The sequence below is a fragment of the Lepus europaeus genome, chromosome 14 (genome assembly GCF_033115175.1).
Source record: "Lepus europaeus isolate LE1 chromosome 14, mLepTim1.pri, whole genome shotgun sequence".
In the NCBI taxonomy this organism is placed as follows: Eukaryota; Metazoa; Chordata; class Mammalia; order Lagomorpha; family Leporidae; genus Lepus; species Lepus europaeus.
Window position 1 is genome coordinate 53,950,619 of NC_084840.1, and position 26,796 is coordinate 53,977,414.

Genomic DNA, 26,796 nt, shown 5'->3' on the forward strand with positions numbered 1-26,796 from the left:
CCTCTAGAAGACTGCCGGCTCTAAATGAAACCTACGTCGTTGAAAGGACTAGATTATCACCTATTTACCAACAAAACTGTAACTAAAATATATCTGTATATTAAATCCATAAAAAGAAAAGACCAGGTTTTTATTCTAAAATAGATAACATTTATTATCACAAGTTGCATAAAAACACACACCTTTTAAAAAAATGATTGATAGAAAAATATTTGTTTGAATACATTGTGATATTTGTAGGAACACCACACTATTGCCGTACCTCCAGCTAAAGCTTCAAGGAAACTTTCTCATAAGGAAAATATCCACTATTTACCACAACCCTCTTTGGAAAGAAGTTTAGTGTTTTCTGAACAAACCAAAGCATTTACTGTTCAGCCCCACTCCCGTGCCTGGCGGTCACTTGTGTGTGTATTTAACACAGTCACACGCTATGTAGTTACGGATGGAGTGCTACTTGGGGTCACATGTTCATGTTACAAGGAGGAAGCTAAGGCACCTACGCCCCCTCCAGAGTTCTTTCAGTAATTGGTAAGGAAGGAATCACAAAGGATTAAAAAGAAAATCTAATGATTTCATGCCACTGATTGTTCTGTGCAGAGACGACTATTTCTGGTTTATTCAGATTAATGAAGAAACAGCAAACAGTACTAAAATGGTATGAAAACGCATCATCAAAGGGCACTTGGGTCAGTTTCCCACAGTGTGTCAGCCAACTCAAGTCTTTGCCCCTTTATGTGGGTAACAGGAAACTGCAGACACAGCTAGCCCTGCTCTCGTCACGTGAGCTAGTTATACAGGTACCTGTCATTTTGAGAGAACTGATGGGATTTTTCTTTTCCTTGACAGACTCCATGACAGTTCAAAAGGTGAAAGGACTGCTGTCACGTCTTCTCAAAGTTCCTGTGTCAGAACTTCAGCTGTCCTATGAAAGTCCCAAAGTAAGTTGCCCAGCAAAATGCAAAGCCAAACCTAGCTCCCCACTGTTGGCAAGCGATTTCAGCTGTCTCCCTGCAACACTGTTTGACTGCAAATGGGATCACACATCTACCAGGCACTGTGCCGGTGGTTTTGTTTCTGACAGGGAGGGTTACATAGAACATGCTTTGTTAGATCTGTCTTAATCACTCTCCCCCAACCTTTGTTCTAATTTTAGATGCCGGGCAGAGAAATTATACTAGAAAATGACCTACAGTCATTGCAGTTTTATTCTGTGGAAAGTGGAGATTGTCTATTAGTGCGATGGTAACACCAGCAAATACAATTTAGAGACTAAACTGTGTATCATGACCAGGGTTCACTGGAAATAAATGATTCAGGTAAAACAAAGGATGTATTTTTTGTTGGGAGGAAACTATCTCTAGGGCTTGTATATAATAGCATAATAAAGGTTTTCTGATCTTATTTATTTTTATAGTTCATCATTGCATCTCATTATGTGTAGATTTAAATATTATATAGAAACTAGCTAGTCTAATGAAGTCTGAACATAGGTAATGTCTGCCATAAGACTAGTAATAACGGAATTCTCTATGGATACTACTTTTATAAGGTTACTAAAATGATTTGGTTGCTCATTTTGGGACATGTCCCTTAAGGAAACATGGCCTCTACTATGCATAACATAAATGCTATCCTCTGTCTTCTCAGCTGTACTACCTTCAGAGTACTTAACAAAGATCAGTCACATGCCTGCCCCACAGTCACACCTACACTGAGCACATCATCTTCTCTAGAAGACTGCCAGCTCGGAATGACTTTCACTTGTGTTAGGTAAACATTAGGCAGTGGCAGGAAGAAAACAAAATTAACTCCTTCAGAGTGTCAACAGTTCAGAAATATCCTTCCTGACGGCACTAAAACCCTGAGAAGTATTTGCTTTTTCTTATTCACGAGAATTTGGCTTTTTTTTTTTTTTTTTTTTTATAAAATAGGAGTACCTAACTGTGATCTTTAGGACTTAAGTTCAACGGCAAAATCAATCTACTACAGAAATGATCTTTAAAACGAAGGTCCAGAACTTAGAATTATAGTGGCTCTCTGTCAAGTCCAAGTCCCACACTTCAGAGATCCCCAACTTTGGTATAAGTGACCAGCGCACAGAAAGCACCCTATGATCACACAGCATTTCTGCGAGTTCTTTCTGGCCCACAGTTATCCTAATTAAGCTATTCTGCCATTCACACTGAAGTTGAAATTCTCCGTATACTACTCAGATTTTCTGAATGCGGCCAAGTTTTAACCAGAAGTGATAAGTAATGATGACTACTAACTAGCATTAGCCATATGCATCATGACTTAGAAATCTTTCTTTTATAAAAGAATGTGGAACTTTTATCTTCCAACATATGGATAAAAGCTTCTTGATGATATAGTATTTGTGGTTTTTACAAAGGACATCCGTGCGTGTGGGAAGAATGCCACACTGGTTACAGGTAACAGGGCTGGCCCTGCTGTCTACTGCCCAACCGCGGGCTTGCCTCAGCTCATCATCCACCTACCACACTTCCAACACTGTCACTTCCAGTCACGGTTACGTAGCTTCACACTGACAGGGGTCGCCGCACAATTCCTTCCGTCTCCACAGTTCTGTTAGTTCTTGTGGCGAGTACTGAGGGGAAGACAACATGCCTGTCTCACAGGTCTTCTCACACAGCCACAGGCTGTCCTGTTGAAAAACAACACAAGCTGACTTGAAGTTCTGGAACTGTGTGAAGAGGGACCGATAGCATGCACACAGGCAGCCTGTATGTATTCTAATGAAGCTAGAACGATTCCAGTGTAGAGCAACTTGGAAAGGGCAGGGGGGGGCCTTCCTTCATGCTGGGAAGGGGCCAGCTCTGCAATCCAGTGGCTGTGGAATAAGGAAACCACGGGGTATGTGGATTAAGAGTTAGCCAATGGAGTTCTATGAAGTTTGGAAACCATAAGTGCGGAGTTTAATATTTGCTACCGAGAAAACATGGTTATATAGCAGTATTAATAGCTACTATCATAATGCAGACTAGACTATACCTAGTGTTTATAAATATTACATCTTACAGTAACCCTGTGAGGTAGGAATTATCTCCCTTCTTACAAATGAGAAACTGAAACAAAACATCTTGTAATTTGCTCAAGGTCACAGTGTTGGTAAAATGTCAGGATGGATTAGACTCCTAAGTCCAAGTTCTTAGCTACTAGATTGCTTTCCTGCTTCAGGAACTGGCATCTGTTTCCAGCCAGTGAAACACACAGAGAAACCCCTTCAATTAGAGAACACGAAAATGCTGGCATCCATATTGGAGTGCTAGTTCAGGACCCAGCTACTCTGCTTCCAGTCCAGCTTCTTGATAATGTGCCCAAAAACTTGGACCCCTGCCACCCACCCATACAGGAGACCAGAATGGAATCCCCGGCTATTAGGGCCATTTTGAGGAGTGAACCAGCAGATGGTAACCCTCAGAGATTTTATTAAGAAAGCAAAAGTTAAGATTTATTTACTTACTTATTTGAAAGGCAGAGTTAGAAGGAGAGACGTAGAGATACTCCACCCACTAGTTCACTCCCTAAATGGCTATGATGGTCGGGGTGGGGCTGGGTAACCTGAAACCAGGAGCCTAGAATTCCATGTGGGTGGCAGGGACCCAAGCATCTGGGCCATCTTCTTCTATCTTCCCAGGCATATTAGCAGAGAGCTGGATCACAAGTGGAGCAGCCGGGACTCAAACCAATGGTCATATGGGAAGCTGGCATTGCAGGTGGTGGCTTAACCTGCTGAGCCCCAAAGCAGGCTCCAAGAAAACCCCCAAACTCTATACCGAAGGGGTTGGCCTCTCACCTCTGCCTGAGAGGGACAGAAAGGCCTCCTCCTCAATGAGCACCTGTAACCCCAAAGCACCAAGTGGGAAATCTGAAGTACTCAGATTCTGGGGCCCTTGGGTACGTGGCAGAAACACACACCAGTCTTCCCCATGAGAATGCAGTTTAGGGGGCCAGCACTGTGGCATAGCAGGTTAAGCCGCCTCCTGCAATGATGGCATCCCATATGGATGTTGGTTCTAGATACAACTGTTCATTTTCCAATCCAGCTCCCTGCTAATGTGCCTGGCAAAGCAGAGGAAGAGGGCCCAAGTGCTTGGGCCCCTGCACCTATGTGGGAGACCTGGAAGAAGCTCTGGGCTCTGGGCTTCAGGCTGGCCCAGTCCCGGCCATTGCAGCCATTTGGGGAATGAACCAGCAGATGGAAGATCTCCCTGTCTCTCCTCCTCTCTCTGAAGTCTGCCTTTCAAATAAATAAATTTTAAAAAGAATGCATTTTAGGAGCTGGTGTTGTGACAGCAGGTTAAGCTGCCGCCTGCGATGCCAGCATCCATGTGAACTCTGGTTCAAGTCCCTTGCCTGCTCCATTTCTCATCTAATTCCTTGCTAGTGCACCTGGGAAAGCAGCAGCAGATAGCCCAAGTATTTAGGCTCCTGCCAGCCACAGGGGAGACCCGGATGGAGTTCCAGGCTCCTGGCTTCGGCCTGGCCCAGCCATAGCTCTTGTAGCCATTTGCGGTGTGAACCAGCAGGTGGAAACTGCTTGCTCACTGGCCCGCTCTCCTCTCCAAGTTTTTTTTTTTTTTAAATACTGGCTTCCATTTACAAAGACAAGAAGTCATGATTTAAAAAAAGTCTCGACACATCAGGAAATACTCCATAACCAATAGTCTAAAGACAGACTATAGAACCAGATTTGCCCAAACCACAGATATCAGAAATGACCACAGAGAAAATCATTATGTTCAGAGGTATGACAAAGAAACAGCAAAGTCGAAACTGCCCCAAAGCAGCTGGGTCTGTTCCTTGTTCATCTTGGAACACAGAGTGCGCTGCTCTGAGGTCTCAGTTCTGTGAAGAGTTCCCACCCACAGGCACTGCGTGTTCCTTCTGACCCCGCGCCTTCTACAACCCGAGCGCAAGTTTCAAGAATCCAGATGTCACAGAAATCTGAGGCAGAGGACAGCTCTGTGTTTGCTTCTGCCTACTCTCCATTTTGGTCTCTGAAATGTTGTCTCTCTTTCTGGTTCAGTAATGAGTATATTTAAACCATCTTATGATGTTTTATCTAGTGTTTTCTTTATAATGGTCAAAAGCTAGGAAATCAAGTCAGTAGATTCTACATTACATTTTAAAGCTGTGAAGAACTTCCAATCAAATCTATGAAAGTTGAATTATCATTTAAAGGTAGAACTTTGATTTATAACATTGCTTTTTGGCTTGAATTCAGAAAAAATGCTGTAAGAAGGGTGAGCACTTAGCACAGTGGTTAAGACACAGCTTGGGATGTCCACATCTCCACGTCCCTGAATTGGAGCCCCAGCTGTCTGTCAGATCGTTTCCTGCTAACACATACCCTGGGAGGCAGCAGGGGATGGCTCAAGTTCTTGGGTCCCTGCCACCCATGTGGGAGACCCAGATGACATTCCTAGCTACTACAGGGATGTGGGGAATGAACCAGTAAACAGAAGACCTCTTTCTCTCTGCCATATAAATAAACAAATTTTAAAAATACCATGAGAAACAGTCTAGGTGGATTACTGTAGATTAAGTGCAGGGCATGACGATGATGCCAGGTTTTGAGAGAGACACAGCATGCTCCTATCTGCTAATTCACTCCCCAAATGCCTGTAATGGCCAGACTGGGCCGAACCTGGGAGTCAGGAATACAGTCCAGGTCTCCCATGTGAGTAGCAGAAACCCAACCACTTCAGCCATCACCATGGCCTCTCAGGAGCTGCAGGCGGGGTGTTGAACACAGGTGCCCCAATGCGGGACATCAGGGTCCTCACCAGCTTCTCGGTCACTACACTAGTGTTCGTCTCCTGGAAGATTCTCCATTCTTTCTGCCCAGAGTTTAATACATGTTAGAAATATCCTTTCCTTAAAACACATTTAAAAAATTTTTTTTTTTCATTTTATTTGAAAGGCAGAGAGAATTCCATTCTATCCACTGGTTCACTTTCCAAATGCCTGCAACAGCCAGGTCTGGGCGAGGCTAAAGCCAGGAGCCAGGAATTCCATCTAGGTCTCCCATGTGGGTGGCAAGGCTATGCTCCCTCCCAGGGTCTGCATTTGGCAGGCAGCTGGGTTGGAAGTGGAGGAGCCAGGACTCGAACCAGGCACTCCGATGTGGAAGCAGGCGTCCTCAGCAGCTACTTAAGCTCTGTGCCGAACGCCCACGCCCATTTCCTCAACCCTTAACGCTCCCCCACCCCCAGGGTTGCTGACCTGGTATCTTCTGGGTCCTATGGCAGCCATCCAAATGCCCATGCTTACATCTTCACCCTGCACATGTCCCATAAAGTTTAAATGTAAAAGGTTAAATGTAATTTCATTTGTCAAGGCAATGCCATACCCACTCTCATACAAATTTTCTAAGTATGTGCAAAGTAAAAGCTTGTGACCATTCATGTGAAAGACCCACAGCACAAGGTAATGAGAATACAGCCAGCATAGACAGCCCACTCTTCTCATGCTCCCTAAACTTAAGAGTTTAGGCATTAATAGTATTAAAGACACAATGGATGCACACAGAGCTGTTCGCTGGCCTTAGGACCTGAATCAGCAGAGGAACCATTCCGTTAGTCTTCCTCCTCAGGCACAGAAACACTCATGTTCCTCCAGGGGACTGCCCTGCTGAGTAGCAGGCTGAAAACGTAGTAAGGAGGCTCAAACAGCACCCAGGAACAGATGAGAGCCAAGGTCCGTGGGCTGGCAGGGGTATGCTCCAACCTCCGAGGGGTGTGTCTGCTGGCTGTGCTTTGTGTGATGGAAACTTGGTTTGACGAGTCAAAGCTTAGGTCAGAATGTTCAGTTACCTGATAGGTCTTTAATCTCCCCGCGTTGCTCGCCAGCCAGCCAACTATGGCCCTGGAGATCACATAGCCCGACCCACATGCAAAGGCAGGATAAGCAGGGCTGGGGTACTCCAACTCCTGCCACTTCCCGGTTCGGTCAACGGCCCAATTCAATCTGAAACTGAGATTCAAAATAATGTGGCTCTTTGTGTTGGTCTCTTATCACTGATACAAAGGAATAAGCTTGTAAGAGGCAGGACGCACAAGAAAATACCCATTTTTAATCTAATAATCGCTGATCCACTGATGTTGCATATAAAAGATTAGTATATTAAAACCTCTCGAAGTTGCATCTGTGGAGTTGCTGAATAGGAAGCATCAGATCACCATGTAAATGTGTACTAAAAAAAACCCCAAACCAAAAATGCAACCAAAAACCAAAATCACTGATCCATACTGTATTCCTGAGGAAGCACAGAAAATGGTTTCAGACATGTGTCACAAATGTATTCTAACATAGGACACTTCATATCTCAACCACTTTTTCCTTGTGGAAAAACAACTTGCATATTTCATTCTAAATTAATTACACTTACTCGGGTACATGAATGCCAATAGGTAGTAACGTTTAACTTACTTTCCCCACCAAAAATTCGGCCCATCCAGATTCTTTTGGGTGATTCTATTAAATACAGCCTCTAAGTCTATGTAACAGTCATCATCTGTCTTCAGCAACAAATCGAAGCTGGTTGTTCCCACGGTCCTGTTGACAAAAAAGGGACGTGAAGTCATCGTGACCACATGGAGAGACAACACCTCACGGGGGCATCACTAACATTTCCACTCAAAGCTGCCTGTACTTCCTGGATGTTCTCAGTGTCTCTCTCCTCAAAGCACTAACCGCACACTGCTGCTGTCGCCCTCACTTGGTGTTCACAAATACCAAGCTGGTTTTAAACGGTAAAGGAAAAATAACACAATGAAACATAAAGGAGAACATACGTGCACACAAGTGCTTCTTAGGCATCATTCAGCTCAGGCTGCCAGATCTGTTTTTGAACATTGCCCCACGTGCTCCCAGTGACAAAGGCCCAGGACAATGGGACAGGTGCTATCTCTGGGCCTCTCACAGAGAGCACGCTTGTACAAGATGCCTCCACAGTCTTCAAGATATGTTGTATTCAAGCTATTTTATGGTTTAAAAAACAGCCACAACACAGAATCCTATTTTTCCCTTGGGATTAATTTCCAGCAATTATGAAACAGGCTCGGTGCTAGTCACCAAAGCCGAGTTACAAAGTCCCTATTTCTTAAGTTGGCTTTACAGACCTTATCACTAAGCTAGCCTAAACTAGTTTCAGTCACACAGGCTGGCTAGCTGAGCAGCACATGTACAAAACAGCACTGAGATTTACCGATGACACCTGGAACCAAAGTGAACCTCTCCCCACGAGGCCCACTCCAGAACCAAAAACTGGAGACCAAGCAGAAAAAGAAGAGCTGACAGGTACTAACACCTGCAGGGCGGACACTTCCTCACACCCACCTCCGCACGGTCCTGCCGCAGGGCCGACCAACCAGAAACTGAACTCTAGTGTGTCCACCGCTGACTTCTCTCCTAACCCCATGTAATTCACCCCAGACCCGCCTGCATGGATGCAGATTTGGAGGCAGGGGGTGCCTCCTCCTTGCTGGCTGGTCACAAAAAGGAAGCCTTTCTTTTCTCAAAAGGCCAGTGTTGCCGATCGGTATGTGTGCACCAAGCGGTGGAGCTTCCTTGTTCTGTAACAATTATTACATGAAGGACTGGCTGGACAGCACAGGAGGGCAGTTTCAGTTATCCAGACACCAGAAAGCATACACTGGCAACGAAAGACAAAATGGACTCACTCATGTCATCTCAACAAGCCCTGTGCAGCACTGTTTAAAAATGCAGAGTCTTGCTCACGACCCAGTCTGATAACAGAATTCTCCATGAAAGAAATCCAGAGAAAGTTGTATTCAGTCAAAGAATGGTAAATTTAACAGCGCATCCACTCCAAATAGCATAGACCTGTTTCTTAAGTTTATTTCTTATTAACAGCAAAAGGCATTTATAATATTTACTTGCTAATTAGAAATACAATTTTATGACAAAGGGCATACAAGTCAGACTTGGATGAATAAAGGAATGCTACCACTCTCTCAGTGTGGACAGAGACAGGTGGCCTGCATGAAATAGACAGGGGTAGTGGAGATGAGGGGACAGGCTCAGACCTCACAGATGGAGGAGGCGTTGAAGAGAAAACCCCTTCAGTGGAACTTCCAGAGCTGGGAAGCATCCCCTGCAGAAAATCCTAGAAGCGCACAGGCCTGATTCCCCAGCTCCCAGACCTCCATTTCCATTCCTCACCCCCTCCCTGCAGCCTCACTTACAACTGGGACTCCCCTGGGTGGCTGTGAGCTAGAAGTGTGTGTGTTAATAGTTGTCTGTTCTAGATACAGTCCTGTTCTAGATAACCCCAAATTTCCAGCCCTCATTTTCGCCTTTCCTCTTGACTCCAAAATTATATTAATAAACTTATTAGACTACCTACCCCTCATGGGTCCAGGAACCATAGCCATAAGGTATTTAATAACTTCCCATTCTGCCTAGGGCAATAGAGAAGAACAAAAAGAGGTCTTGGCCACACCCACACCAGGAGTCCATAAATAAGACACAGTTTTAAAAAAGAAAGGACAAAGACAGGAATACCCTAGACAGAGAGCTATTATTATATATTATTGTTGCTATCATATTATAAAGGTGGGAATTACTAAGATCCAAAAAACAATGAAGGGTCTAGGAAGTTAGAAGTGTGATAGATTCTAAGGGCTGCTGCATTTTACTGAGCCATCTATATGAGGTACTTCAAAAAGTTTGTTGAAAATGGAATTAAGAGATTTTCACCCTAAAATTTTTTTAAATCCATGCACAGTGTTTTCATAATACATACTTTCCATGCACTTTTTCTTTTTTTAAACATTTATTTATTTATTTGAAAGAGTTAGAGAGGTCTTCCATGCACTGGTTCACTCTCCAGATGGCTGCAACAACCAACACTGAGCCAGGCCAAAGCCAGGAGCCAGGAGCTTCATCTGGGTCTCCCATGTGGGTGGCAGGGGCCCAAACACTTGTGCCATCTTCCACTGCCTTTCCCAGGCCATCAGCAGGGAGCTGGATCAGAAGTGGAGCAGCCAGGAAATGAACAAGCACACATATGGGTAGCTTTATCCACTATGCCACAGCACCAGCCTCCTTTCTATGAACTTTGAAAAGGCCCCTATATGCATGGATTTCAATTTTTTTTGGCACCAAAATAATCTTTTGTTTTCCACAGACTTCTCCAAGTGCTCTTGTATAAGAGTTTTGGATTCAAGGCTAGTAGTTTTTAAATGGGTAGACTAGAGAATGGAAGTAGAAAGTAGATTACACTGGAACAGAATTCAAACCAGTAACCTGGGCATGAGTGCTTGTAATGGGGGAATTTAGGAGACTGGGTATGAATATAACTGAGAGGGATCATTTCCAAACTCATGGATTCTCATCTAATGCTAGCTTGACAACCAAGGCATACAGAAATGACTCACAGCACATCAGTCTTTGGCTTGATTTTGATTGGTTTATGCCCTTCACGCCACAGATCTGCTCATCAAAGCAAGCAAGGACGGACAGCATTTTTGGCATTTTTCAGAAGGAGCTGAGATACAACAGGTCACATCCCAGGTGTTCAGCCATCTTAGGTTTCTTTATTTGTATTTTTTGGTTTGATGCTTCTATATCATAACAATAAAATACAGTAACACCCAAAAGTTTTATAACCTACCAGCTATAGAAGTTCAATAATTTTGCGGGAACATTTCGGTAAGTGTCGACCACATCCACAAAAACAATATCATCATAGATGCTGCTCTCCTCCTTCAGTAAGTCATCTTCCTCGTGGAGATCTCTTATGTGATCAGTAAGTCTCTGAGGGCGGGAATGAAGGCTGCGTAAGAGCGCGTCCCCTTCTAAAAGGAAAAGTTGAGAGTTACAGAAACGTGCTTGGATTGCAAACTTAAGACCAGAATTTATATGATGTACATACACTAAAACTCTTTTCCCAAGAAAAATATACTTGCTAGGAAGGGAAGTGGGGACTCGCGTATTGCTAGAGGGAGGGTAAATGCACACACAAACTTTGGAGAACAATTTGGCAACACCCAGACTAAAGATTGCTCTGGTAAACCTACTGGTAGATCTTATCCCCAGAGATACTGCTGTACATGGTCACAAGGATATTCAATGCAGTATTCTTTGTAACAGGGGAAAAAATGGGAGTATATGTGAAACAAACCTCAATGCTGACAGAAAAATAGCAACATTTGTGGCATATTCTAATAGAAAACAGGAAAAAATTAACCTGTGTATATTCAAAGGAATGGTACTGAAAAATGTAGAGTGAAAATTGCTAAATTATATATATGCTATGATACCATAGATATCAACTGTAAAATACTCAAAATTACATGCTATTTAAGATATGTAAATATGTCATGGAAAAGTAACAACAGGAAGCATATACATGAATTTTAGGGCAGTGAAATCCCCTCTGAGGGGGAGAGAGGAATAGAGGCAGGAAGGGAGGGGTCTGAACTGTTCCTGTAATGTTTTATTTCTAAAAAAAAAAAAGAAAATTGGAAGTAAATATAATAAAACATAAACGTGTTAATTCTGAGCAATGGGTACTGTGATGTTTCTTACAGTACTATTTCTTTTTCTTCAAGGGAAATTTACTTATTTCAATTTATTTACTTATTCATTGGGGGTGAAGGTAGGGAGGGAATCTCATCCACTGGTTCACTTCCCAGATGTCCCCTACAGTCCAGGGATTGGTCAAGCCAAAGCCAGCAGCTGGGAACTCAATCCAGGTGTCCCACATGGGTGACAGGAACCCAACCACCTGAGCCACCCCCACTGCCTCTCAGGGTGTGCGTCAGCAGGAAGCTGGAGGAGCGGGGAGCTAGGACTTGAACCCGAGATGGGATGCAGGCGTTCCAAGCGGCATTTTAACAAAACACCCACTCCTATTTCTGGCATTTATGTCATGTCATAATAAAAACGATTACTAATGTGACTAAAGACATTTTATTTGCCATCTCATAAATAACTTACAACGTGGGTGCAGGAACCACGGCCAGAGCCTGGGAATTTAAGGCAGCAATTCTTTCACTAGGGCAGGATAGGTCAGAATTTTCTCAGCGTCTCACTCATTAAAAGAGACGTTGTGGTACACTCACCTAATAGAATTCAGCAGTTGGAAATTAGGGTGATCTGAAGACTTGGTTAAAAAAAAAAAAAAAAAAAAACTGCTGACGCATGGAGAAGGGACAGGAAGCAGCAGTGTGGGACTCCACTCCTCCTCACTGCAAACAGGGTGAGGGCCTGAGGACCTATGGGATACCTGGCTTCCACTCTGCCACTACGTGTGAGACACAGGACACCCTGTAAGCATCCCAGTAACATCCCTGGGCTGCAGTGGTCCCAGTAGGTCTGGGGCGGGGCCCAGGCCATCTCTGCGAGGGACAGCCAGAGCCTACACTCTGAGAAACACAGGTGTAAACCATATCTGGTCCCTTACGACTCTACATTCCATTGTTAACATCCCCTCTTTAAAGGATGCATATAAACAACTTAACATTGAAAGGAAAGTGTTAGAAAACTGCAGTAACTGAAAAAGCTGGTAACAGGATGAGAAGAGAAATTAAATAAGCCTTGTACACTATTCTATTTTTTGTTTTATACTGAATATATCTGAAACACAAAAGCATACAAGAAATGAGAATGTCCACTCTCACCACTCTCCCCATTGTACTGTACATTACAGCCAGGACAATTACATTAAGAAAAAGCAGCAGCAAACTATCTCTACTCGGGGCCGTCTTTGTGGCGCATTGGGTAAAGCTGTTACCTATGATGCCGGCATCTGATACGGGTCCTACTTCATGTCACGGCTGCTCCACCACTGGTCCAGCTCCCTGCTAATGTGCCTGGGAAAGCAGGGGAAGATGGCCCGAGTCATTGGGCCTCTACACCCAAGTGGAAGACCCCGAAGAAGCTCCTGGCTTCACCCTGACTCAGCCTAGGCCGTTGTGGCCATTTGGGGAGTGAACTAGTAGATGGAAGATCTCTGACTTTCAAATAAATAAATAAATCTAAAAAAACAAAACAAAAAACCTATCTACTTATAGATTACATGATTATGTAGATGGAAAATCCTAAGATACCTATGAAACTATTAATTAACAGATGAGTTAAGCGAGGTTGCAGCATACAAAATCAATATATAAAAATCAATTGCATTTCTATATAACAGTGAACAATCTAGAACAGGAATTTAAAAGAACAATTCCAATTACATCAGCACCAAAAAGAATTAACAAATCAGGGCCAGCACTGTGGCATAGTGGGCTAAGCTGCCACCTGCAGTGGCCAGCATCCCATACGGGTGCCTGTTTGAGACCTGGCTGCTCCACTTCTGACCCAACTCCCTGCTGATGGCCTGGGAAAGCAGTGGAGGATGGCCCAAGTGCTTGGGCCCCTGCCTGGCCTAGTTCAAATTGTTGCAGCCATTTGGGGAGTGAACCAACGAATAGAAGACCTCTGTCTCTCCCTTCCTTCCTAACACTGCCTTACAAATAAAGAAAAAAAAAAGTTAATCACCAAACATCACCAAGATAAACTTAACTAAGACATAAATAAATGGAACAATATCCCATATTAATGGATCAGACATTTAATACTTTTGAAAATAAAATTATTTAATCTAAATGGAGGAGGGTTTTTTTTTTTTTTTTAAAAGATTTTATTTATTTATTTGAGAGGTAGAGGTACAGACAGTGAGAGGGAGAGACAGAGAGAAAGGTCTTCCTTCCGCTGGTTCACTCCCCAAGTGGCTGCAATGACTGGAACTGTGCCGATCTGAAGCCAGGAGCTTCCTCTGGGTCTCCCATGCAGGTGCAGGGGCCCAAGCACTTGGGCCATTTTCTACTGCTTCCCTAGGTCATAGCAGAGAGCTGGATTGGAAGAGGGGCATCCATATGGATGCCGGTGCTGCAGGTGGAGGATTAACCACTGTGCCACAACCCAGCCCCTTGTTTGTTTATTTATTTTTAAAAGATTTATTTTGTTGCAGCCAGTACTGTGGCATAGAAGGTTAAGCCTCTGCCTGCAGTGCTAACATCCCATATACGTACCAGTTTGAATCCCAGCTGCTCTCTATTTCTGCTTTTCAAATAAGCAAATTTTTAGAAGTTTGTGTAAAACAATAAAAAGATAAACTAATTTTAAAAATTTTTGTTTATTTTCAAGGCAGAATTACAGAGACAGAAAGAGTGAAAATGATGGAAAGGTCTTCCATCCATTGGTTTATCTGGGCCAGCCCAAAGCCAGCCTAAGCTCCTGGCTCCTGGCTTCAGATTGGTGCAGCTCTGGCTGTTGTGGGCGGAAGACCTCTCTCTCTGCCTCTCCCTCTCTGTGTAACTCTGACTTTCAAATAAATAAATAAATCTTTAAAAAATAAAATAAAAATGTAAAAGTCTTTAAAAGTGTGTACAAATTATATGTCTTTTTTGAGTACAAAGTGATTATGATTTTTGTATATTTTGGTATTATGATTTGCAGGGTCTTAGTCCACCCGAACGAGGATGGACTGGGCCCGAGGAAAGGTAAGCGTGCTGCTAGCCCGTTTCCCAGCCTCACGATCCTGGAGACAATCAGACGCAGCGGGGAGTCAAGTCAAGCAAGAACTTTGCACATGTAACAAAGCCTCTTAAAGCACAAAACTGCAGAGTCATTGGGGCAGGGCATAAGGACCAACCAATCACTTAAATGGTCATTTTATGGGGCGATTTTTATAGGACTAGCCATATGTCTATACACTCATCATCAGTTGTTGTCACTTCCCCTGATGTTGCGCAGCCAATCAGCTTTGGTGGTAAACAACTTTGTGTTGCACCCACCTTACTTCCTTTGGGCGACATCATTGAATTGCCTCGTGTGCCTAATTTCCCCGCATATTCCCCCTTTTTTGTTTTTAGTCAATTGCCCACCTCGTTTGAGGTTCGAGCATGCCCACCTCGTTTGAGATTCGAGCATATGGACACCTCCATTAGGAAGTATGTCCCGGCTACACAATGAGTACATCAAACTGACATGGTTATCATCTCAAATGCTTACTTTTTTAAAAGATTTATTTAAAGGTTTATTTACAGACTTATTGAATGGTAGAGTTAGAGATCAATCTTCCATCTGCTGGTTCATTCCACAAATGGCTGCAATGGCCAGGACCGGGCCAGGAGCTTCCTCTGGGTCTCTCACATGGATACAGGAGTCCAAGTACTTGGGCCATCTTTCACTGCTTTCCCAGGTGCATTAGCAGGAAGCTGGATAGGAAGAGGAACAGCTAGAACATTAACTGGAGCCAGCCATTCAAATGTTTAATTCTGTGTTAAGAACAGTTGAGGCCGGCGCTGTGGCTCACTAGGCTAATCTTCTGCCTGCAGCGCTGGCACCCCAGGTTCTAGTCCCAGTTGGGGTGCCGAATTCTGTCCTGGTTGCTCCTCTTCCAGTCCAGCTCTCTGCTGTGGCCCAGGAGTGCAGTGGAGGATGGCCCAAGTGCTTGGGCCCTGCACCCGCATGGGAGACCAGGAGGAAGCACCTGGCTCCTGGCTTCAGATCGGTGCAGTGCACCAGCTGTAGCGGCCATTTGATGGGTGAACCAATGGAAAGGAAGACCTTTCTCTCTGTCTCTCTCTCTCACTGTCTAAATCTGCCTGTCAAAAAAAAAAAAAAAAAAAAAGAAAGAAAGAAAGAAATGGCTACAATAGCCATTAGGAGCCAATAGCCATACAATAGCCAATAGGAGCTTTGCACCTCTTCATTCTGATCTTCACATTCCAATCTAACTGCTCCCCTCACCCCCACTCCAATCTCTAGTAACTACTATTCTACTCTCTGCTTCTGTGAGTTCAACTGTTTAAATTCCACATATAAGTGAGAGCACGTGGTATTTGTCTTTTTGGGTTTGGCTTATTTCCCTTAACATATTGTTGTCCAATCCCATTCATGCTGTTGCCATGATGTAATTACCTTTTTTTTGAAAGATTTATTTATTTGAAAGAGTTACAGAGAGGGGGAGACAGAGAGAGAGAGATCTTCCATCTGCTGGTTCAATCCCCAGATGGCCACAACAGCCATGGCTGAGCCAGGCTGAAGCCAGGAGCCTCATCTGGGTCTCCCATGTGGGTGGCAGAAGCCCAAACACTTAGGCTATTTTCTGCTGCTCTTCCCAGGCCATTAGCAGGGAGGAGGATCAAAAGTGGAACAGCTGGCATGTGAACTGGCATCCATTTAAGATGCTGGCATCGCAGGCAGTGGCGTTACACACTATACCACAACGCCAGCCCCAGAATTACCTTTTTAAGACTGGAATAATATTACACAACACACACCCACACAGCCTATATTACCAATTCATCTGCTGATAAACACTTAGGCTGATTCCATAACTGGGCTATTATGAACAGTTCTGCAATGACAATGGGAGTGCAGGGATCTCTTTAACAGAATGATTTCAAATCATTCGAATAATCAAAAATGGGACTGCTAGATCACATGGTAGTTCCATTTCTAGTTTCTTGAGGAAATTCTGTATTGTTTGCCATAATGGCTGTACTAATTTACATTCTCACAGTCACTGATTTTCAACCAATGGTGCCGAGACAGCTGGAGATCCACATGCAAAAGAATAAAGCTAAACCTCTACTTCATGCCATCTACAAAAATTAACTTCATACAGATCAAAGCCTACATGGAAGCGCTTGCTACACTATCAAGATCTCAGAAGAAAAAAAGTATACATCTTTGTGACCTCTAATTAGACAGTAGTTTCTCAGATATGACTCCAAAAACCAAAGTGACAAAATTAGACTTCATCAAAGTTTACAATTTTTATGTGTTAAACTACACTATCAAGAAAGTGAGAAGACAACCCTAGAACAAAAGAAAAGTATTTGAAAATCATATCTGATAACGGATTTATAGCTAGAACATAAAAAAATTCTTACAATCAAAAATAAGAAACTAAATAATCCAATTTTTAAAATAAAGGATCTGAATGTATGTTTATCTAATGGATATACAAAGGTCCAGTAAACACAAGAAAAAATGCTTAACATCATTAGTTACTATGGAAATATAAGTCAAAACCATGATACCATCTCACACCCACCAGGATGGGCATGTTAAAAACACAGTTAACTGTCGATGAAGATGTGGAGAAGCCGAACTCTCTTGGACTGATTGTGGCAACATAAAAATGGGGCAGCTGCTTTGGAGAACCCTGTCAGTGCCTGATGTGATTAAACAAAGCATCACCATCACCATCACCATCTGACCCAGCACTTCCACTCCTACTTATCTAGGAGAAATAAAAACAAGCAATCACACAAAACTTGATTATGGAACTTCACTGAAGAATTATTCCTAACTGCACAGAACAGAAGTGATCCAATGTTCCTCAGCTAGTGACAGATAAAATGCAGTGAGGACACCTATGCAATGCAAGAGTGACCAAGCACTGGTACACGTATGACATGAACTTGGAACACATTGCCCTACGCCAAAGAATTCACATAAAGACCACATACTGTAGGGCTCCAGGTACATGACATGATCAAAACAAGCAAACACCACATGAGTAGCTGTCAGGGGCTGGAAGGAAAGAAGAGTGACGACAGGTACGGACGGGGCTTCTCTCAGGGGTGATGACAATGTCCTTAAATTAGTGGGAATGGTTGCAAAGTTTTATGAGAACTTTATGAATATACTACAAACCATTGAACATTTAAAGTGGGAGAATTTTATTTCAATAAAGCTAAGTTTTAAATGACAAAAAAAAAAAAATCACCTTTTATGTCAAAGGACAAGTACAGTAAGACTGAGATCCAGTATGCTTTTCAATCAGCCAACTTACCCTGGATGGTATAAATAAAACCACCTGCAACTCCCTCCACACCTTCCATGAATTCACGAGGCAGTGCGCCCTCCCCTGCCTGAAAGGAATGAGAACAGGAGTGCTTAATGTCTCATCACTAAAAGAAAATCTCTTACATTTTCAAGGTGACTTGACAAAGGCCATACCATGACTCCACTGCAGCAGATAAAGTCATCTCAGATATGCTGGTGTACCAGACATTTAAAACAGGCTGGCATACAACAGCCTACTATCTTGGTTATCTAACACAATATTAAAGATCAGGTATCATTAGAGGTGCATAGTGTTCAGAAGTCCAACTGCATATGTTCTTGTACTTGCTGTCGTAACAGTATGAAAACCAACTTACTTTATATCCCAACCCCACAACTTAATAGCAATTACTACAGTAAAACAAATTATTACCACCTTGAAGTTGTTAGAGAATGAAAATCCTCACGAGTTCAAACACACTTTGGCATATATATTTTTTTAAGATTTATTTGAGAGGTAGAGTTACAGACAATGAGAGTGAGAGGCAGAGAGGAAGGTCTTAGATCCACTAGTTCACTCCCCAAATGGCCACAACAGCTGGAGTTGAGCCAACCTGAAGCCAAGAGCCATCCTCCACTGCTTTCCCAGGACATAGCAGAGAGCTGGATCAGAAGAGGAGCAGCTGGGACTAGAACCAGTACCCATATGGGATGCCAGCACCACAGGTGGAGGATTAACCTACTGCACTAGACGCTGGCCCCAGTGTATTTTAAAATTAAGTGATGGCCAGTGCCACGGCTCACTTGGCTAATCCTCTGCCTGCGGCACCGGCAGCCCGGGTTCTAGTCCCAGTTGGGGCGCCAGATTCTGTCCTGGTTGCTCCTCTTCCAGTCCAGCTCTCTGCTGTGGCCCGGGAGTGCAGTGGAGGATGGCCCAAGTGCTTGGGCCCTGTACCCGCATGGGAGACGAGGAGGAAGCACCTGGCTCCTGGCTCCTGATCGGCACAGAGCGCCTGCCGTAGTGGCCATTTGCGGGGTGAACCAACGGAAAAGGAAGACCTTTCTCTCTGCCTCTAACTCTGCCTGTCAAAAAAATAAATAAAAATAAATAAAATTAAGTGAGCATGTGGAGGAAAGCTTGTAAACCAGCAGTCTGTCCTAAATGATTCAGATGGAGCCCTGTGACTACTGATGTGGTTTAGAGGGTCTAGAGACTCTCGTGCCACAGCCAACAACATTCCTTTCTGCCTCTTAGGCTAAGAGGTGCTCCAGTTGTTAGACTGCCACCTCTCTTCACCGCATGAAGTACCCCGTGTCCTCTCTCTGTGCCTCTGCACATCACACACCAGTAGGCACATCTATCTGAGTGTTCTCTAGCTGCCATGAAATGGATCAAACTGTCGGTTACAGTTCAGCTTTTTTACAGGATTTCTTCTACACATTCATCTACTCAGGAGAGCTGATGAATAGCCACCTGTTTGGCTATTCTTTTGTAAACAGATCTTTTTAGCAGAGTTGTCCATATAATTAAAAATCTGTAACTGAACAATCACTTGGAACTGAAGGTGGAGGAAAACTACTACAGGTGAACAACAAAGATCCCAACTCTGTAGCTCCTTCCATAGAAGGTTGTTTACTGTTTTTATAATACCTCACACCGTTTCATTTGTTGAAAACTTGGTAGCACTTTTTGTTTATTGTTTTTTCTCTGAAAGGTCTCAACTTGGCTTTTAATTTGGCTCTGAAACTTTTTTGGCATCTTGACTTGTTGCAAAGAGAGCAATACTTAGCAAAAACTCTGTTCTGCATTTATGATAAAAACCTCATTTACACATGAGGTTTCTTAGAATGGACTACAAAGTTACCTGTTTTGTTTTTCTAAGGTTACTGAATATTTAAGCTATCTTTAACCTCCTCCTCCTACTTTTGGGTCTTTATATCTGAACTTCGCTTTCAAAAGTAAATTTACTTGGTTTAGTCTAACTAAGATAAGAATTTCAGCATTTTCTGAATATTTCTAAGTTTCATAAATAGAAAAGGAACGAAGATATTAAATGTACTTGTCTGGAAATAAGGAAAGAAAAAACAACTATAAATTCCATAAAATTCTATCTTAATAAAGAATTTTCCATGAGAACAAAATTCTAAACATAGCCCAAAAGGCTAACTGTACTTACTTATGAAACTGAATCTGTCTCTCTCTTAATCCCTGAACAGTAAATTCCAGTGTGAGCCGGGGATGGGCCTATTGTGCCTGCCACTTTTCCTGCTTTAAAATAGGTGTGCAGGCCAGTGTAGTGGCATAGTGGGCTAAACCTCTGCCTGTGGCAACAGCATCTCATATGGGGACCAGTTCAAGTCCCGGCTACTCCTCTTCTAATCCAGCTCTCCACTTATGGCTTGGGAAAGCAGTGGAAAATGGCCCACGTGCTTGGGCCCCTGCATCCACGTGGGAGACCCAGAAGAAGCTCCTGGATCCTGGCTTTGGATCAGCCCAACTCTGGCTGTTGCGGCCATTTGGGGAATGAACCAGTCAATGAAAGACCTTTGTCTCTGCCTCTAACTGTATCTCTTTCTCTCAAATAAATAAAATCTTAAAAAGTACATTAGCATGGGTGTTAGACGATAAGAATTTAGGGGCCGGCGCTGTGATGCAGTGAGTTAAAGCCCTGGCATGAAGCACCAGCGTCCTATATGGGCGCCGGTTCTAGTCCTGGCTGCTCCTCTTCCAATCCAGCTCTCTGCTATGGCCTGGGAAAGCAACAGAAAATGGCCTAAGCCCTTGGGCCCCTGCACCCATGTGGGAGACCTGGAAGAAGCTCTTGGGTCCTGGCTTTGGATCAGCGCAGCTCTGGCCGTTGCGGCCATCTGGGGAGTGAACCAGCAGATGGAAGACCTCTCTCTGTCTCTACCTCTCTCTGTAACTCTTTCAAATAAATAAAATAGATCTTTTTTAAAAAAAATTTAAAAAATAAAATAGGTGTGCAATAAGTGTTTTTGAATGAGTAATAACATATCACAAGATAGTCCTTTCAAATTCAGGAATTAATACAAATGAGGTTAATATTTAATGAATCAGTAAGCCTGTGAATTTAAATAGCAAGAGCATTTGTAATCATTAGATCAGAGCATCAAGGAGAATGAAAGACTGTCTAAGACACCACCACTCAAATCACTTGTTTACTTAAAAGTTGTTTTATTTATTTCACAGGCAGAGAGACAGAAGGAGTAAGACAGACAGCTTCCATCTGTTGGTTCACTCCCCAAGTGGCTGCAACAGCTGAAGTGGAAGCCAAGAGCCAGGAACTCAGTGCAGTCTCCCTCCCTTTGAACCATCTTCTGCTGCCTGTGAGAGTGGGAGACAGGGGCAGGAATGAAACCCAGGCATTCCAGCATGGAACACAGGCGTCTTAATCCCAGGCTACGTGCCTGTCTTGAAGTTATCACTTTAAGTCTGCTTACACTGTATTATCCTATATTTACTTTGAGAAATTTACCTGTCAAATTCGAGTTTGTTTTAAATTTGAAGCAAACTTACAGGAAAATTTGAGAATCAGAAATCCCAGAGCTGCTTCAATAATATAAACGAAAGTATTCAATCTTATTTTCCAACACTTTCTTTTTTTTAAAAAAAAATATTTATTTACTTGAAAGAGTTACAGAGAGAGAAAAGGGGGGGGGGGCGGAGAGAGGGAAGGAGGAAGGGAGGGAGGGGTCTTCCATCCCCTGGTTCACTCCGCAGTTGGCCGCAGTGGCCAGAGCTGCACAGATCCGAAGCCAGGAGCCTCTTCCGGGTCTCCCACGCGGGTGCGGGGGTCCAAGGACTTGGGCCATCTTCTACTGCTTTCCCAGGCCATAGCAGAGAGCTGGATTGGAAGTGGAGCAGCCGGGTCTCGAACTGGTGCCCAAGGCCAGGGCATTAACCTGCTGCGCCACAGCGCCGGCCCCCCAACATTTTCATCTATGGTATTTTTTTTTTTTTTTTTTTTTTGACAGGCAGAGTGGACAGTGAGAGAGAGACAGAGAGAGAGGTCTTCCTTTTTGCCGTTGGTTCACCCTCCAATGGCCACCGCGGCTGGCGTGCTGCGGCCAGTGCACCGCACTGATCTGATGGCAGGAGCCAGGTGCTTATCCTGGTCTCCCATGGGGTGCAGGACCCAAGCACTTGGGCCATCCTCCACTGCACTCCCTGGCCACAGCAGAGAGCTGGCCTGGAAGAGGGGCAACCGGGATAGAATCCGGCACCCCGCATCTATGGTATTTTAACTGACTTCATGCTATCAAGGTGAGATGGTGAATATTCTGAATAATACTGAGCAAATGTTTTTAAAGAAGGCTAACTCAAACATTCTGGAGGGAGCTGGGGGTTAGCCTGGTGGTTAAGATGCCTAGGGTCCACTTCAGAGTAACTGGGTTTGATTCTTGCCTCTGGCTCCTGACTCTAGTTTCCTGCTAATGCAGACCCTGGGAGGCTACAGCGATGGCTCAAGTAAATGGGTTCCTGGATTTAGTTCCCAGCTTCCCCAACTGTATCAGGCATTTAGGGAGTGAACCAGGTCTTGGGAGCAATCTCTCTCACTCTTTCAAATAAAAAAAAATGAGAAATACAATACCACACTTAAAAATTCACCAGTCTTAAGGAAAGCTGTTTATTCACTAACAGTGGAATACAAAATCATATAGGACAACCAAACTTTTTGTGTCTTACTGTGACGACTCAACATTTTCTGTTTGAAAATGTCTGTTTGAAAATGCACAAGAGTCACTGTTTCAGACTGCCTAGGTTGGAGTGAAAACAATTTTTTAAACCCCTTTTATGTATTTAGAAAAAGCTAAAATATGTTACTAAATAAGCTAAGAATAAAAAGGGACTTACCGTAATGACTCTGAGAACTCCCCCTCCATCATTCACCGTCACTTTGTGAAGATTTCGTGACACCAGCCCGTGGAGGTCTTGGCTCTCCCACACTATGGTCCCTTCAAAGCTCTTTTGTGGAAACATAAACAGTGAGTCAATTTCTTTACTGCTGCCAGTTAGGTTTTAAGTAGGTTTTTAGGTAAGATTTTAGAAAAAAGTTATTTTCCCCCAAAACATAACCAAATTTTCATCTAACTTTAACACACCAATGCTACCATTTCTGTGCATAACCCTCAATCATTTTTTCCACATACTTCTAAAAAACAGTTGCAAAGATATCTAGACAATTTTGCACACTGCCGCTTGTCATTTGCTACTGTGGTCAAACACTTCCTTAAGCTGTTGCAGCCGTTACCCATTCTCTTCAGTGTGTGTGACCTGCATCGAATGGATGCATCTGCCTACCAGAGACATTTCCCAAGGCTGTCAGGTACTTGGCTGCGACCAGATTATGTACTAAAGTACTGCAGGGACATTCTGTGGAAATGCTTATTCCCCCCCCAGTTCTCTTCTTTACTATTTAAAATAAGTTTCCAGAGGTGACATGAGTGTGATCAGGGATATTTTTTGTGGGTTTTGATACACATTGCCAAATTGTTTTTCAATAGCAGTTTTTACTGAGCTATGGGGTCATCAGCAATTTATGAGAATGCCAACTGTACCACGTGCTCCCTAGGATGGGATATAATCCAAAGAAGTTTACCTGAGTTTAGCAGATTTAAGGAAATGATTCGTCATTTAGTTGTACTTCTGATTCCTAGTCATGTTTATAAATTGTATCTTCTCTTCCAAGAGCTGCCTTGTCATGCTTTTTGGTTACGTGGCTACTGAGTTTCCTATTTTTTTTTTTTAATTAATCTATATGAGCTTTTCATGGAGTAATTACCTTAATCTTGTGCACAGGCTAAATTTTTTTTTCAGAATTGTTCACCAATTAGTATTTCCTTCTTGAAATTCATTAGTCCATACATTTTACCTTGTCAAGTCTATTAAAGTTTTCCTCTGTGATTATTACTATTAAAGTCAGAGCTTAGAAAGTGACATTCCCCCACTCCAGAGTCCAATGCACAATGCAATCCTAATGCCCTCTAATTTCTCTGTGGTCCTCATTTTCAGTCTGTGCACAGCTGGCTCCTCAGTACCGCCCAGGTCTCGGCTCCATCGTCACTCCCTAGACTTTCTGCAGAGATGCAGAAGATCCCAGCTCCCAACTTCCTGCACAGCTAGCTTTAGATTCCTACCTCATTCATCACTCTGACATTTGTTTATTTTTCCATTGTCAAACTCTGCCCCCATTAGAATGCAAGCACCATCAGACTGGGACATAATCTGTCCTACCAACTACTCCATCCCCAGCCCTCAAAAGATCTGAAATAACTAAAAACTCCAAAACGTTTGCTGGATAAATAACGCTAAACAAAAAGCTACTTAGAATTATTTATGGCATACAGCATGAAAAATATAGCTCTAGTAACTAAAATTTCATATCTTCTAACATTAGGAGATAAAATACAATAATAGTTCATTTAGTTAGCATTATCAAGAAACCACACCAAATTTGTCTGATATATCAGGTCGGCAGCTTACGAATTTTTAAAAATAAAACTGTTTCTACTGAAACAGTTAAGCCACTGCGAGAGTCTGGGTGCGTCAGGGCGTCTGTCATTTTCCACTCCACTGACAGACTCCCATCCGTGGTATCTGTGAATTCCCTAGTGCACTGCGTGGGGCCCTGGAGTTACCCAGAAGAGATCTTGCAGATACACTGCAAGCTGTGTCGTCATCTCCTAATCTTTTACAATAGAGAACATGATATCTTTCTCAAAAGGGATGTTTAGAACAGAGGTAACAAACATAAGCCCTGTGTTTTCTGTTCAGCAAAAGAGTCGCTTTATTACCATTAGAAGCCATATAGAAAGTGAACAGCCACTTTAAAATATTGCCATTTTCTTATTTTTGAAATAATTGCTGATTGTTTCTACACTTCCCCTAGGTGGCCCTGACTCCCTACTGAACTTCAGATCAAATTTGAATTTTATAAAAACAAAAACATTCTCACAAATGGATGTATACATGGAGGGGGGAAAAAGCTAGGAAGAAATACACCAAATATATTGGGCACTAGATAGGTGACATCATCTTCTTTAAAGCTTCTTGTATTTCTGTCAAATTTTCAACATTCAAATAAATGTATTACTTGCGCACATCTTCACAGAGTTATAATCAGAAAAAGGTTTTTTTAACCAAGCATATACTCATAACTAAGTTTCAATTACAGTCAGTCTTCTTTCAGACAGGAGCCATTATTTACACTTGCGAGTGACAACATTTACTGAGCTGTGGGCTATGTGTTTGAAGACTTTTTTTTTTTAATGGAAAAGTCCATATCTTTAAGTGATCATAACATGCCAAGGTGGATGTGATAATGAACAGAAGTCATCCTGCTTAAGCAGGGAGCTCAGACAGAATTTCAAAGGACCCTAAGAACTGAGTGAGTGGGAGGCAACAGCACAACATGCTCAGAAAAACGCCAAGCAGTTCAGTGTTGTCGCAGCACAAGGCCGAAGAGGAGGGGCAAAAGGCAGGCTGCAGGTGGCTCTGTACACTGAAGGAGAAGCCTGTCCAGCCTGTCTAGCAGGTGGAAGCTCGCACTCGCTTTCTCTCTCTCTCCATCTCTGTATCTCTGCCTTTCAAATAAATAAAATAAATCTTCTTTAAAAAAAAAAAAAACTGGCAAGACTTAAGCATTTGAACATGAGAGTAAAGGATAAATTCCGATTTGGGTTTGGGTGACAGAAAAAGGAGACAGCATTATTCAAGACTGAAAATACAGAAGACAAGGACGCAGATGGGATGGAGGCAATGCTACCATCAGGACGCCCAGGAGACACTCAAAGGCAGATTCAGTAGGCAACTAGAAGCCCGTCTGGGGTTCACAGGAAAGGTAGGCTGTGATGCAGATTTATACAGGTGGCTAAGGAGGACACTGCCCAGGAAGAATGAACACAATAAAATAGAAAACCAGGTATTGCCGGTGCCATGGCTCAACAGGCTAATCCTCTGCCTTGCGGCACTGGCACACCGGGTTCTAGTCTCGGTTGGGGCGCCGGATTCTGTCCCGGTTGCCCCTCTTCCAGGCCAGCTCTCTGCTAGGGCCCGGGAAGGCAGTGGAGGATGGCCCAAGTGCTCGGGCCCTGCACCCGCATGGGAGACCAGGAGGAAGCACCTGGCTCCTGGCTTCGGATCAGCACGGTGCGCTGGCCGCAGCAGCCATTGGGGGATGAACCAACGGAAAAAGGAAGACCTTTCTCTCTGTCTCTCTCTCTCACTATCCACTCTGTTAAAAAAAAAAAAAAAAAAAAAAAAAAAGGAAAGAAAACCAGGTATTAAATCCCAGTGATTAATACTTAAGAGAAAAACTGAAGAAGAGATAATGAATCATACCAGAAAAGAAAACTATAGTGACCAAATAAAACTCCCTCATGTTCAAACTACGCATCTAGAAAATATAACAAAAATAAATAATTCTCTGAATTGTTCCTTTCACTGACACATGGCATTGGCCTTGATATTTCACGGAGGCCACTTCCTGGAACTCACCTCCACTTTGTGTTTGACTCTGCCAGGACACAACATCAGCAATATTGATTAAACTGAATAATCACCATAAAAATTCACTGGCCCTCTGAAATTTCTCGACTTCTTCCCTGAGTCCACACAGCTGCTCCGTTTCCAGGCAGGGAGGATCCGTGTCCTCTCCTCTCCTGCATCTGTTCTTGCTCCACATCACTGCTCAATTTCTACTGCTCACCTTTTCTTCCACATCCTACTTTCTATTCTCTCATCATAAAGCCAGGAATCTCTTAGGACACAAAACAAGTTTACGGCAAATCCCTGCTATGATTGCAAAACCAAAATAAAAGTTGGGAGGAAAAAAATGAGATACTGTAACATATCCATAATATATACAATCTGTCTCCAATCACTTTCATACGTTGATTCTTTTGTGTCATGCTTCTAATTTCTCATCC

General features: G+C 43.1%; 2 protein-coding genes across 6 annotated transcripts in view; one reads left to right on the top strand and one right to left on the bottom strand.

Annotated features, from left to right (window-relative positions):
- Positions 1–1,397, top strand: part of TBCE (tubulin folding cofactor E) — an 85,189-nt gene extending 83,792 nt beyond the window's left edge. For all 4 annotated transcript variants that reach the window (XM_062210646.1, XM_062210645.1, XM_062210648.1 and 1 more), the window contains 2 exons: positions 850–941; positions 1,157–1,397. In XM_062210646.1, the coding sequence (XP_062066630.1) occupies positions 850–941; positions 1,157–1,249 (185 nt within the window). In that variant the 3' untranslated portion in view covers positions 1,250–1,397. The remainder of the gene's footprint in view (positions 1–849; positions 942–1,156) is intronic.
- Positions 836–26,796, bottom strand: part of B3GALNT2 (beta-1,3-N-acetylgalactosaminyltransferase 2) — a 60,708-nt gene continuing 34,747 nt past the window's right edge. Inside the window, exons 6-13 of one of the 2 annotated variants that reach the window (XM_062210649.1) lie at positions 22,724–22,834; positions 17,855–17,933; positions 10,667–10,850; positions 7,459–7,584; positions 6,843–7,002; positions 6,253–6,309; positions 2,502–2,668; positions 836–925 (exon numbers count right to left, since the gene is read on the bottom strand). In XM_062210649.1, coding sequence (XP_062066633.1) covers positions 2,534–2,668; positions 6,253–6,309; positions 6,843–7,002; positions 7,459–7,584; positions 10,667–10,850; positions 17,855–17,933; positions 22,724–22,834 — 852 coding nt within the window. In that variant the 3' untranslated portion in view covers positions 836–925; positions 2,502–2,533. Of the gene's footprint in view, positions 926–2,501; positions 2,669–6,252; positions 6,310–6,842; positions 7,003–7,458; positions 7,585–10,666; positions 10,851–17,854; positions 17,934–22,723; positions 22,835–26,796 lie in introns of those variants that run through there. The other variant, XM_062210650.1, reaches the window with a different exon arrangement.